This window comes from Oncorhynchus clarkii, unplaced genomic scaffold (assembly GCF_045791955.1).
Source record: "Oncorhynchus clarkii lewisi isolate Uvic-CL-2024 unplaced genomic scaffold, UVic_Ocla_1.0 unplaced_contig_2515_pilon_pilon, whole genome shotgun sequence".
In the NCBI taxonomy this organism is placed as follows: Eukaryota; Metazoa; Chordata; class Actinopteri; order Salmoniformes; family Salmonidae; genus Oncorhynchus; species Oncorhynchus clarkii.
This window is the reverse complement of record NW_027257997.1, coordinates 195,001-210,000: the sequence shown is the minus strand read 5'-3', so window position 1 is coordinate 210,000 and position 15,000 is coordinate 195,001. Positions and strand designations below refer to the sequence as shown.

The 15,000-nt window shown below is 42.2% G+C and overlaps 1 protein-coding gene across 1 annotated transcript in view; it reads right to left on the bottom strand.

Moving 5' to 3' along the window:
• The window catches only part of LOC139394442 (mastermind-like protein 3), a 221,144-nt gene that overhangs the window by 12,735 nt on the left and 193,409 nt on the right, over positions 1-15,000 (bottom strand). The window contains exon 4 of the mRNA XM_071142509.1: positions 6,563-6,829. Coding sequence (XP_070998610.1) covers positions 6,563-6,829 — 267 coding nt within the window. The remainder of the gene's footprint in view (positions 1-6,562; positions 6,830-15,000) is intronic.

The following is a 15,000-nucleotide window of genomic DNA, read 5'->3' as shown; positions in this document are numbered from 1 at the left end:
GTGTTAGTAATCAGTATATATATCTATAGTCTGTAGTGTTAGTAATCAGTATATATATCTATAGTGTTAGTAATCAGTATATATATATATATAGTCTGTAGTGTTAATAATCAGTATATATATATATAGTCTGTAGTGTTAGTAATCAGTATATATATCTATAGTGTTAGTAATCAGTATATATATCTATAGTGTTAGTAATCAGTATATATATCTATAGTCTGTAGTGTTAGTAATCAGTATATATATCTATAGTGTTAGTAATCAGTATATATATCTATAGTGTTAGTAATCAGTATATATATCTATAGTCTGTAGTGTTAGTAATCAGTATATATAACTATAGTGTTAGTAATCAGTATATATATCTATAGTCTGTAGTGTTAGTAATCAGTATATATATCTATAGTCTGTAGTGTTAGTAATCAGTATATATATCTATAGTGTTAGTAATCAGTATATATATCTATAGTCTGTAGTGTTAGTAATCAGTATATATATCTATAGTCTGTAGTGTTAGTAATCAGTATATATATCTATAGTGTTAGTAATCAGTATATATATATATATAGTCTGTAGTGTTAGTAATCAGTATATATATATATATAGTCTGTAGTGTTAGTAATCAGTATATATATATATATAGTCTGTAGTGTTAGTAATCAGTATATATATCTATAGTGTTAGTAATCAGTATATATATCTATAGTGTTAGTAATCAGTATATATATCTATAGTCTGTAGTGTTAGTAATCAGTATATAATCTGTAGTGTTAGTAATCAGTATATATATCTATAGTCTGTAGTGTTAGTAATCAGTATATATATCTACAGTATAGTGTTAGTAATCAGTATATATATCTATAGTCTGTAGTGTTAGTAATCAGTATATATATCTATAGTGTTAGTAATCAGTCTATAGTGTATATATATCTATAGTAATAATCAGTATATATATCTATAGTCTGTAGTGTTAGTAATCAGTATATATATCTATAGTGTTAGTAATCAGTATTAATATCTATAGTCTGTAGTGTTAGTAATCAGTATATATATCTATAGTGTTAATAATCAGTATATATATCTATAGTGTTAGTAATAAGTATATATATCTATAGTCTGTAGTGTTAGTAATCAGTATATATATCTATAGTGTTAGTAATCAGTATATATCTATAGTCTGTAGTGTTAGTAATCAGTATATATATCTATAGTCTGTAGTGTTAGTAATCCGTATATATATCTATAGTCTATAGTGTTAGTAATCAGTATATATATCTATAGTCTGTAGTGTTAGTAATCAGTATATATATCTATAGTCTATAGTGTTAGTAATCAGTATATATATCTATAGTCTGTAGTGTTAGTAATCAGTATATATATCTATAGTGTTAGTAATCAGTATATATAACTATAGTCTATAGTGTTAGTAATCAGTATATATATCTATAGTCTGTAGTGTTAGTAATCAGTATATATATCTATAGTCTGTAGTGTTAATAATCAGTATATATATATCTATAGTCTATAGTGTTAGTAATCCGTATATATATCTATAGTCTATAGTGTTAGTAATCAGTATATATATCTATAGTCTGTAGTGTTAGTAATCAGTATATATATCTATAGTCTGTAGTGTTAGTAATCAGTATATATATCTATAGTGTTAGTAATCAGTATATATAACTATAGTGTTAGTAATCAGTATATATATCTATAGTCTGTAGTGTTAGTAATCAGTATATATATCTATAGTCTGTAGTGTTAGTAATCAGTATATATATCTATAGTGTTAGTAATCAGTATATATATCTATAGTGTTAGTAATCAGTATATATATCTATAGTCTGTAGTGTTAGTAATCAGTATATATATCTATAGTCTGTAGTGTTAGTAATCAGTATATATATCTATAGTGTTAGTAATCAGTATATATAACTATAGTGTTAGTAATCAGTATATATATCTATAGTCTGTAGTGTTAGTAATCAGTATATATATCTATAGTGTTAGTAATCAGTATATATAACTATAGTGTTAGTAATCAGTATATATATATATAGTCTGTAGTGTTAGTAATCAGTATATATATCTATAGTGTTAGTAATCAGTATATATATCTATAGTGTTAGTAATCAGTATATAAATCTATAGTCTATAGTGTTAGTAATCAGTATATATATATCTATAGTCTGTAGTGTTAGTAATCAGTATATATATCTATAGTCTGTAGTGTTAGTAATCAGTATATATATCTATAGTCTGGAGTGTTAGTAATCAGTATATATATATATAGTGTTAGTAATCAGTATATATAACTATAGTGTTAGTAATCAGTATATATATATCTATAGTCTGTAGTGTTAGTAATCAGTATATATATCTATAGTGTTAGTAATCAGTATATATATCTATAGTGTTAGTAATCAGTATATATATATAGTGTTAATAATCAGTATATATATCTATAGTCTATAGTGTTAGTAATCAGTATATATATCTATAGTCTGTAGTGTTAGTAATCAGTATATATATCTATAGTCTATAGTGTTAGTAATCAGTATATATATCTATAGTGTTAGTAATCAGTATATATATCTATAGTGTTAGTAATCAGTATATATATCTATAGTCTGTAGTGTTAGTAATCAGTATATATATCTATAGTCTGTAGTGTTAGTAATCAGTATATATATCTATAGTCTATAGTGTTAGTAATCAGTATATATATCTATAGTCTGTAGTGTTAGTAATCAGTATATATATCTATAGTCTATAGTGTTAGTAATCAGTATATATATCTATAGTGTTAGTAATCAGTATATATATCTATAGTCTGTAGTGTTAGTAATCAGTATATATATCTATAGTCTGTAGTGTTAGTCATCAGTATATATATCTATAGTGTTAGTAATCAGTATATATATCTATAGTGTTAGTAATCAGTATATATATCTATAGTCTGTAGTGTTAGTAATCAGTATATATATCTATAGTCTGTAGTGTTAGTAATCAGTATATATATCTATAGTCTATAGTGTTAGTAATCAGTATATATATCTATAGTGTTAGTAATCAGTATATATATCTATAGTGTTAGTAATCAGTATATATATCTATAGTGTTAGTAATCAGTATATATATCTATAGTCTGTAGTGTTAGTAATCAGTATATATATCTATAGTCTGTAGTGTTAGTAATCAGTATATATATCTATAGTCTATAGTGTTAGTAATCAGTATATATATCTATAGTCTATAGTGTTAGTAATCAGTATATATATCTATAGTCTATAGTGTTAGTAATCAGTATATATATCTATAGTCTGTAGTGTTAGTAATCAGTATATATATCTATAGTGTTAGTAATCAGTATATATATCTATAGTGTTAGTAATCAGTATATATATCTATAGTCTATAGTGTTAGTAATCAGTATATATATCTATAGTCTATAGTGTTAGTAATCAGTATATATATCTATAGTCTATAGTGTTAGTAATCAGTATATATATCTGGTATCTGGTATCTATAGTCTGTAGTGTTAGTAATCAGTATATATAACTATAGTGTTAGTAATCAGTATATATATCTATAGTCTATAGTGTTAGTAATCAGTATATATATCTATAGTGTTAGTAATCAGTATATATATCTATAGTGTTACTAATCAGTATATATATCTATAGTCTGTAGTGTTAGTAATCAGTATATATAACTATAGTGTTAGTAATCAGTATATATATCTATAGTCTGTAGTGTTAGTAATCAGTATATATATCTATAGTGTTAGTAATCAGTATATATATCTATAGTGTTAGTAATCAGTATATATATCTATAGTCTATAGTGTTAGTAATCAGTATATATATCTATAACTATAGTGTTAGTAATCAGTATATATATCTATAGTCTGTAGTGTTAGTAATCAGTATATATATATATAGTGTTAGTAATCAGTATATATATCTATAGTGTTAGTAATCAGTATATATATCTATAGTCTATAGTGTTAGTAATCAGTATATATATCTATAGTCTGTAGTGTTAGTAATCAGTATATATATCTATAGTCTGTAGTGTTAGTAATCAGTATATATATCTATAGTCTGTAGAATATCTAATATAACGCAGTATGTTCATTTAGAACACAGCAGGTACAGAGAGAGAACATCAGGAGACAGTACTGTTCCTGGACTGCATTATGCTTGCTGTGTGTGTGTGTGTGTGTGTGTGTGTGTGTGTGTGTGTGTGTGTGTGTGTGTGTGTGTTTTGACCTAGGGAGTTCAGAACAGTTTAACACCAGGTTAACCACAGAGGGAAAAATCAAAGTAGAAGACAAAATTATCACAGCAGGTGTTGTACACACACACACGCAAGCACACACACACACACACACACGCACTCTGAGGACATCAAAGGAATCCTAAAGCATCGGGAGGGGGTTAGTGTAGAGGGGGGATGTTAGTAAACACGAGAGCTGATTATAAATGTGTGTGAGTGACGTTGTGTGTGTGATGGTGTGTGAGTGACGTTGTGTGTGATGGTGTGTCTGTGACAGTGTGTGTGTGTGTGATGGTGTGTCTGTGACAGTGTGTGTGTGTGATGGTGTGTCTGTGACAGTGTGTGTGTGTGATGGTGTGTACGTGTGATGGTGTGTCTGTGACAGTGTGTGTGTGTGATGGTGTGTCTGTGACAGTGTGTGTGTGTGATGGTGTGTGCGTGTGATGGTGTGTCTGTGACAGTGTGTGTGTGTGATGGTGTGTCTGTGACAGTGTGTGTCTGTGATGGTGTGTGTGTGACGGTGTGTCTGTGACGGTGTGTGTGTGACGGTGTGTGTGTGACTGTGTGTGTGTGTGTGTGTGACGGTGTGTCTGTGACAGTGTGTGTGTGTGATGGTGTGTCTGTGACAGTGTGTGTCTGTGATGGTGTGCGTGTGATGGTGTGTCTGTGACAGTGTGTGTGTGTGATGGTGTGTCTGTGACAGTGTGTGTCTGTGATGGTGTGTGTGTGACGGTGTGTCTGTGACGGTGTGTGTGTGACTGTGTGTGTGACTGTGTGTGTGACTGTGTGTGTGACTGTGTGTGTGTGATGGTGTGTGTGTGTGATGGTGTGTGTGTGTGATGGTGTGTGTGTGTGACGGTGTGTGTGTGACTGTGTGTGTGACTGTGTGTGTGATGGTGTGTGTGTGTGATGGTGTGTGTGTGTGATGGTGTGTGTGTGTGATGGTGTGTGTGTGATGGTGTGCGTGTGATGGTGTGCGTGTGTGATGGTGTGTGTGTGATGGTGTGTGTGTGTGATGGTGTGTGTGTGTGATGGTGTGTGTGTGTGTGATGGTGTGTGTGTGTGATGGTGTGTGTGTGATGGTGTGTGTGTGTGATGGTGTGTGTGTGATGGTGTGTGTGTGATGGTGTGTGTGTGTGATGGTGTGTGTGTGTGATGGTGTGTGTGTGTGATGGTGTGTGTGTGTGTGATGGTGTGTGTGATGGTGTGTGTGATGGTGTGTGTGTGTAAATGACAGATGAAGAGGAGACACTTTGGTGTTTAATTTGCATCATTGACAAACGGGGGAGAGAGACTGTAATCATGTCCCCACATCCACCTGCTCCTCCTCTCTGTCTGTCCCTCCTCCCTCTTCTCTGTTCTGTCCCTTCTCCCTCCTCTCTGTTCTGTCCCTCCTCCCTCCTCTCTGTTCCTCCTCCCTCTTCTCTGTTCTGTCCCTTCTCCCTCCTCTCTGTTCTGTCCCTCCTCCCTCCTCTCGGTTCTGTCCCTCCCCTTCTCCTCTCGGTTCTGTCCCTCCTCCCTCCTCTCTGTTCTGTCCCTCCTCCCTCCTCTCTGTTCTGTCCTTCCTCCCTGTTCTGTCCCTCCTCCCTCCTCTCTGTTCTGACCCTCCTCCCTCCCCCTTGTTCTGTCCTTCCTCCCTCCTCTCTGTTCTGTCCCTCCTCCCTCCTCTCTGTTCTGTCCCTCCTCCCTCCTCTCTGTTCTGACCTTCCTCCCTCCTCTCTGTTCTGTCCCTCCTCCGTCCTCTCTGTTCTGTCCCTCTTCCCTCCTCTCTGTTCTGTCCCTCCTCCCTCCTCTCTGTTCTGTCCCTCCTCCCTCCTCTCTGTTCTGTCCCTTCTCCCTCCTCCCTGTTCTGCCCCTCCTCCCTCCCTGTTCTGTCCCTCCTCCCTCCTCTCTGTTCTGTCCCTACTCTCTCCTCTCTGTTCTGTCCCTCCTCCCTCCTCTCTGTTCTGTCCCTCCTCCTTGTTCTCTGTTCTGTCCCTCCTCCCTCCTCTCGGTTCTGTCCCTCCTCCCTCCTCTCTGTTCTGTCCCTCCTCCCTCCTCTCTGTTCTGTCCCTCCTCCCTCCTCTCTGTTCTGTCCCTTCCCCTCCTCCTCTCTGTTCTGTCCCTTCCCCTCCCTCCTCTCTGTTCTGTCCCTTCCCCTCTCTCCCTCCCTGTTATGTCCCTTAACCTCCCCTCCCTCCCTCCCTCCTCTCTGTTCTGTCCCTTCCCTCCTCTCTGTTCTGTCCCTTCCCCTCCCTCCCTCCCTCCTCTCTGTTCTGTCCTTCCTCCCTTCTCTCACCTGTTCAGCCAGTAATAGCTGTTGTTGCTGCTGTCTCTGTTCTCTCAGTAGCTGTTGTTTCTGTTGTTCCATCATGTGGAGCTGAACTCTCTTCTCCTGCTCCATCACCATCATCTGTTTCATAATGGCCGCCTGCTGCTGGTTGCCCAGGTAACCGGGAGGGGCCCCTGCGCCCTGATTGGGCCCTGCGCCCGAGGCCACACCCCCGGCAGGGTGAGGGGGAGGGACGGCACCGGGCTGCCGTGACATTCCCACCACACCTTGTTCCTAAAGAGAGAGAGAGAGAGGGAGGGAGATCCGTGAGTTTTTATTGGTGGGATGATCAATCAATCAGCTGGTCAAGCAATCAATCAAATCAACGGGTAAACGCTGGTGTGGCGCTTTTCACAGAGACTTTCAACGTGGCACTGTCATAGGATGCCACCTTTCCAACAAGTCAGTTCGTCAAATTTCTGCCCTGCTAGAGCTGCCCCGGTCAACTGTAAGTGCTGTTATTGTGAAGTAGAAACGTCTAGGAGCAACAATGGCTCAACCGTGAAGTGGTAGGCCACACAAGCTCACAGAAAGGGACCGCTGAGTGCTGAAGTGCGTAAAAATCCATACAGAAATGGTTTGTCGAGATCGATGTGGAAGAACTTGACTGGCCTGCACAGAGCCCTGACCTCAACCCCATCGAACACCTTTGGGATGAACTGGAATGCTGACTGCGAGCCAGGACTAATCACCCAACATCAGTAGCCGACCTCACTAATACTCTTGTGGTTGAATGGAAGCAAGTCCCTGCAGCAATGTTCCAACATCTAGTGGAAAGCCTTCCCAGAAGGCTGTTATAGCAGCAATGTTCCAACATCTAGTGGAAAGCCTTCCCAGAAGGCTGTTATAGCAGCAATGTTCCAACATCTAGTGGAAAGCCTTCCCAGAAGGCTGTTATAGCAGCAATGTTCCAACATCTAGTGGAAAGCCTTCCCAGAAGGCTGTTATAGCAGCAATGTTCCAACATCTAGTGGAAAGCCTTCCCAGAAGACTGGAGGCTGTTATAGCAGCAATGTTCCAACATCTGGTGGAAAGCCTTCCCAGAAGACTGGAGGCTGTTATAGCAGCAATGTTCCAACATCTAGTGGAAAGCCTTCCCAGAAGACTGGAGGAGGCTGTTATAGCAGCAATGTTCCAACATCTAGTGGAAAGCCTTCCCAGAAGAGTGGAGGCTGTTATAGCAGCAATGTTCCAACATCTAGTGGAAAGCCTTCCCAGAAGAGTGGAGGCTGTTATAGCAGCAATGTTCCAACATCTAGTGGAAAGCCTTCCCAGAAGAGTGGAGGCTGTTATAGCAGCAATGTTCCAACATCTAGTGGAAAGCCTTCCCAGAAGAGTGGAGGCTGTTATAGCAGCAATGTTCCAACATCTAGTGGAAAGCCTTCCCAGAAGAGTGGAGGCTGTTATAGCAGCAATGTTCCAACATCTAGTGGAAAGCCTTCCCAGAAGACTGGAGGCTGTTATAGCAGCAATGTTCCAACATCTAGTGGAAAGCCTTCCCAGAAGAGTGGAGGCTGTTATAGCAGCAATGTTCCAACATCTAGTGGAAAGCCTTCCCAGAAGACTGGAGGCTGTTATAGCAGCAAAGGGAGGACAAAGTCCATATTAATGCCTATTAATGCCATGTCCATATTAATGCCATGATTTTGGAATGAGATGTTCAATGAGCAGGTGTCCACATACTTGTAGCGTATATTCATTCAGACTAAACACCACAGTTTTAAAGATTCTTCCCAGCTAACCCCTCACTCTCATCCCCTCCCAGTGCAGTATGGGTAGTCCTTGCCCACCCTGAGTCCACCCTGAGTCCTCTCATCCCCTCCCAGTGCAGTATGGGTAGTCCTAGCCCACCCTGAGTCCTCTCATCCCCTCCCAGTGCAGTATGGGTAGTCCTAGACCACCCTGAGTCCTCTCATCCCCTCCCAGTGCAGTATGGGTAGTCCTAGCCCACCCTGAGTCCTCTCATCCCCACCCAGTGTAGTATGGGTAGTCCTAGCCCACCCTGAGTCCTCTCATCCCCTCCCAGTGTAGTATGGGTAGTCCTAGCCCACCCTGAGTCCTCTCATCCCCTCCCAGTGCAGTATGGGTAGTCCTAGCCCACCCTGAGTCCTCTCATCCCCTCCCAGTGCAGTATGGGTAGTCCTAGCCCACCCTGAGTCCTCTCATCCCCTCCGAGTGCAGTATGGGTAGTCCTAGCACACCCTGAGTCCTCTCATCCCCTCCCAGTGCAGTATGGGTAGTCCTAGCCCACCCTGAGTCCTCTCATCCCCTCCGAGTGCAGTATGGGTAGTCCTCTCATCCCCTCCCAGTGCAGTATGGGTATGTGCATACATTAGACCCTCATTAGCATATAAATAGCTACTTCCTCCACTTAGCCGCATGCTAATCTGTAAAAGGATGAAACAGCACTCTGGAACACCATTATACCCCCAACCGACCAATTAGACGAGCCCGTTCAGGAATCTATTATAGGTTCATTCAGTACATTGTTTGGGGTAAGACCGCCCATCATTTACCACTGCTCTGTGTCGACAACGGACTAGAATGAATGAATGGTGTTTAATTTTGTTCACTGTTGTTTTAGGGAAGGTTGGCTACATATTGTCCTACGTGTCAGTTAGATTAGACAGACAGACAGACAGACAGACAGACAGACAGACAGAAAAATTGGAGAAAACACTAAAACATTAACATGAAGAATTATCTATCCAAAATGGAGATGTATGGGTAAACCACTTCTCCAATCTTTTTAGCTCTATAACAAAGAATAAAGAGCCAAAACATATACATGATCAAATACAGATCTTAGAATCAACTATTAAAGACTACCAGAACCCACTGGATTCCAGAACCCACTGGATTCCAGAACCCACTGGATTCCAAAACCCACTGGATTCTCCAATTACATTGAATGAGTTACAGGACAAAATCAAAACCCTCCAACCCAAAAAGGCCTGTGGTGTTGATGGTATCCTCAATGAAATGATCAAATATACAGACAACAAATTCCAATTGGCTACACTAAAACTCTTTAACATCATCCTTAGCTCTGAACCAAGGACTGATCACCCCAATCCACAAAAGTGGAGACAAATTTGACCCCAATAACTACCTTGGGATATGCGTCAACAGTAACCTTGGGAAAATCCTCTGCATTATCATTAACAGCAGACTCGTACATTTCCTCAATGAAAACAATGTACTGAGCAAATGTCAAATTGGCTTTTTACCAAATGACTGTACAACAGACCATGTATTCACCCTGCACACCCTAATTGACAACCAAACAAACCAAAACAAAGGCAAAGTCTTCTCATGCTTTGTTGATTTCAAAAAAGCCTTCGACTCAATTTGGCATGAGGGTCTGCTATACAAACTGATGGAAAGTGGTGTTGGGGGTAAAACATACGACATTATAAAATCCATGTACACGAACAACAAGTGTGCTGTTAAAATAGGCAAAAAAAGACACACATTTCTTCCCACAGGGCCGTGGGGTGAGACATCAACGAATTGGCGAGGGCACTGGAAAAGTCTGCAGCACCCGGCCTCACCCTGCTAGAATCTGAAGTCAAATGCCTGCTGTTTGCTGATGATCTGGTGCTTCTGTAAGAACTGGGCCCTGACAGTAAATCTCAGTAAGACCAAAATAATGGTGTTCCAAAAAAGGTCCAAAAAAGGTCCAGTCACCAGGACCACAAATACAAATTGAGACTCTGCATGCAGAATTCTGCAAAAATATCCTCTGTGTACAACGTAGAACACCAAATAATGCATGCAGAGCAGAATTAGGCCGATACCCACTAGTTATCAAAATCCAGAAAAGAGACGTTAAATTCTATAACCACCTAAAAGGAAGTGATTCCCAAACCTTCCATAACAAAGCCATCACCTACAGAGAGATGAACCTGGAGAAGAGTCCCCTAAGCAAGCTGGTCCTGGGGCTCTGTGGGGTGTGTTTGTGTTTGTGAACAGAGCCCCAGGACCAGCTTGCTTAGGGAACTCTTCCTACAGGTTCATCTCTCTGTAGGTGATGGCTTTGTTATGTTACAGCAGCACAATTAGACCCAACCAAATCATGAGAAAACAAAAAGATAATTACTTGACACATTGGAAAGAATTAACAAAAAAACAGAGCAAACTAGAATGCTATTTGGCCCTACACAGAGAGTACACAGTGGCAGAATACCTGACCACTGTGACTGACCCAAAATTAAGGAAAGCTTTGACTATGTACAGACTCAGTGAGCATAGCCTTGCTATTGAGAAAGGCCGCCGTAGGCAGACATCGCTCTCAAGAGAAGACAGGCTATGTGCTCACTGCCCACAAAATGAGGTGGAAACTGAGCTGCACTTCCTAACCTCCTGCCCAATGTATGACCATATTAGAGAGACATATTTCCCTCAGATTACACAGATCCACAAAGAATTCGAAAACAAATCCAAATTTGAAAAACTCCCATATCTACTGGGTGAAATTCCACAGTGTGCCATCACAGCAGCAAGATTTGTGACCTGTTGCCACAAGAAAAGGGCAACCAGTGAAGAACAAACACCATTGTAAATACAACCCATATTTATGCTTATTTATTTTATCTTGTGTCCTTTAACCATTTGTACATTGTTAAAAACACTGTATATATAATATGACATTTGTAATGACTTTACTGTTTTGAAACTTCTGTATGTGTAATGTTTACTGTTAATTTTTATTGTTTATTTCACTTTATATATTCACTTTATATATTATCTACCTCACTTGCTTTGGCAATGTTAACACATGTTTCCCATGCCAATAAAGCCCCTTGAATTGAAATTGAATTGAGAGAGAGCGAGAGACAGAGAGAGAGCGAGAGAGAGAGAGGGACAGAGAGAGAGGGGGACAGAGAGAGAGGGACAGAGAGAGAGGGGGACAGAGAGAGAGAGACAGAGAGGGACAGAGAGAGGGACAGAGAGGGACAGAGAGAGAGAGACAGAGAGAGGGACAGAGAGGGGGACAGAGAGGGACAGAGAGAGAGAGACAGAGAGAGGGACAGAGAGGGGGACAGAGAGGGACAGAGAGAGACAGAGAGAGAGGGGGACAGAGAGAGAGAGGGACAGAGAGGGACAGAGAGAGAGGGGGAGAGAATATGGAGGGAGAGATAAACGATGTTAAGAGGAGTGATGGAAACCTACAAGAGAGAGAAACAGAGGGATGGAGGGACACCTATAGCTCATCTCTTGGCAGCAGACTGTAGACACTTTATCACTGATCTCAACATTTTTACATGTTTTGGATACTGAACTATCTTCAACCAGAATCTAATATTAGATCTGTTTACAAATAACAAACAAATGTATTTTATTTATTTAAATAACAAAGTTATTCCAAAGACTCCTCCCAGTAAGCAGACCAGACAGCCAGACCAGGTCGATACTCCGAACAGTCTCATCTCCTGCTTGGCACACCACGATGCCAGCCAGTCAGACCAATAACACCTGAGTGGAGTGAGTGGCAGGGTGCAGCAGCAGGGTCTGGCCTGCGGGGGTCACTGGTGTTCTGTCTGTGTGTGTGTGTCTGTGTGTGTGTGTGTGTGTTTGTGTGTGTAACAGGCTCATTGGTCTCCTCTCTCAGCAGATGGCTCAATCATGACGACTCTGATCTACAATCTCTTCTCCCTCTCCTCTCTCCATAATTCTTCTCTTTCTCTCTCTCTGTTCCTTCCTCTTCCTCTGTTCTCCCCTCTCTGTCTCTCCCTCTCTGTGTTCCTTCCTCTTCCTCTGTTCTCCCCTCTCTGTCTCTCCCTCTCTCTCTCTCTCTGTGTTCCTTCCTCTACCTCTGTTCTCCCCTCTCTGTCTCTCTGTCTCTCTCTCTCTCCCTTCCTCTGTTCTCCTCCATCTTTCTCATTCATATTTTTCTAACCAATCTTCACTTCACTTACATTATACCTATTATCTCTCTCTCTGTGTTTTCATCTCCCCCCTCTCTCTCTGTGTGTTCATCTCCCTCTCTCTCTCTGTTCATCTCCCTCTCTCTCTCTCTCTGTTAATCTCACTCTCTATCTTTCTCTGTTCATCTCCCTCTCTCTCTCTCTCTCTCTCTCTCTCTGTTCATCTCCCTCTCTCACTCTCTCTGTGTTAATCACCCTCTCTCTCTTTCTGTGTTCATCTCCCTCTCTCTCTCCTCTGACTGGTTGTGTCCTAACAACCACATGGGAGATGGAGGAAAGGTGGCAGACAGAGTGAGACAGAGGGGATGAGAGAGAGAGGGGAGACAGGAAGGTAAAGAAGGGAGAGAGAGAGAGAGGGGAGACAGGAAGGTAAAGGAGAGAGAGAGAGAGAGGAGACAGGAAGGTAAAGAAGGGAGAGAGAGAGAGAGAGAGAGAGAGAGAGAGAGAGAGAGGAGACAGGAAGGTAAAGAAGGGGGAGAGAGAGAGAGAGAGAGAGAGAGAGAGAGAGAGAGGAGACAGGAAGGTAAAGAAGGGAGAGAGAGAGAGAGAGGGGAGACAGGAAGGTAAAGAAGGGAGAGAGAGAGAGAGAGAGGGGAGACAGGAAGGTAAAGAAGGGAGAGAGGGGAGACAGGAAGGTAAAGAAGAGAGAGAGAGAGAGAGAGAGAGAGGAGATAGGAAGGTAAAGAAGGGAGAGAGAGAGAGAGAGAGAGAGAGAGAAGAGGGGAGACAGGAAGGTAAAGAAGGGAGAGAGATAGGGGAGACAGGAAGGTAAAGAAGGGAGAGAGAGAGAGAGAGAGAGGGGAGACAGGAAGGTAAAGAAGGGAGAGAGAGAGAGAGGGGAGACAGGAAGGTAAAGAAGGGAGAGAGAGAGAGAGGGGAGACAGGAAGGTAAAGAAGGGGGAGAGAGAGAGAGAGAGAGAGAGGTAGCCTGGCAACTGTATCCGTGGCAAGGAGCAGATGGTGCTCGTAGGAGATGCAATGGCCGCTGCGCCTGGTCAACCCCGACAACACCGGGCAGTCCCGCGGGAACCACACACACACACTGTCTTTTTCACTCTATCACTCTGTCCCTCTTTACCCTATGTCTCACTCCCTCTGTCTGTGTGTGTCTCTCTCTCTCTCTCTCCTCTCTCTTTCTGTCTCTCTCTCCTCTCTCTGTCTGTCTCTCTCCCTCTCCTCTTTCTGTCTCTCCTCTCTCTGTCTCTCTCTCCTCTCTCTCTCTCTCTCCTCTCTCTGTCTCTCTCTCCTCTCTCTCTCCCTCCCTCCCTCTCTCTCTCTCTCCCTCTCCTCTTTCTGTCTCTCCTCTCTCTGTCTCTCTCTCCTCTCTCTCTCCCTCCCTCTCTCTGGATAAAAAGTGTTCCTTCTCTCTCTCACAGACAGTAGAATTGGGTCAGTAGTATCTGTGCAGACCACAGACAGGCCAGTAGATAGACCATGTGTTAATGCTACTTCTCATACAGTCAGGCTGGCTACCACAAATATTACTACAGCATATACACACTCTGAAGGAGACGATAGAAAGACCAATACAGATGAATACCTGCAGAGAGGTAGATCATAGATTATATGACTTATGAAGAGGGAGGAGAGAGGAGGGAGGAGGGAGGAGAGAGGAGGAGAGAGGAGGTAGGAGGGAGGAGAGAGGAGAGAGGAGGGAAGAGGAGGGAGGAGAGAGGGAGGAGGGACGAGGGAGGAGAGAGGAGGGAGGAGAGAGGGAGGAGGGACGAGGGAGGAGAGAGGAGAGAGGAGAGAGGAGGGAGAGGAGAGTGGAGAGAGGGAGGTGGGAGGAGAGAGGAGAGAGGAGGGAGAGGAGAGAGGTGGAGAGAGGAGAGAGGGAGGAGGGAGAGGAGAGAGGAGAGAGGAGGGAGAGGAGAGAGAATAGAGGAGGGAGGAGGGAGGAGAGAGGAGAGAGGAGAGAGGAGGGAGGAGGGAGGAGAGAGGAGGGAGGATAGAGGAGGGAGGAGAGAGGAGGGAGAGGAGAGAGGATAGAGGAGGGAGGAGAGAGGAGGGAGGATAGAGGAGGGAGGAGAGAGGAGGGAGAGGAGAGAGAATAGAGGAGGGAGGAGGGAGGAGAGAGGAGAGAGGAGAGAGGAGAGAGGAGAGAGGAAGGAGGAGGGAGGAGAGAGGAGGGAGGATAGAGGAGGGAGGAGAGAGGAGGGAGAGGAGAGAGGATAGAGGAGGGAGGAGAGAGGAGAGTGGAGAGTGGAGAGAGGAGAGAGAGAGAGAGAGGGTTATCTGTCGTTCCGGTGGATAGGTAGGATGTGTTTTTGTAGGAAGCGGAGGCTGTCAGGTTTATTGGGTTAGGAGGTAGGGAGAGGTGATTACATTATACGTGAGTGTGTGTGTGTGTGTGTGTGTGATGGAGAGAGCGTGTGTGTGTGTGATGGAGAGAGCGTGTGTGTGTGATGGAGAGAGCATGTGTGTGTGTGTGTGTGTGTGTGATGGAGAGAGCATATGTGTGTGTGTGTGTGTGTG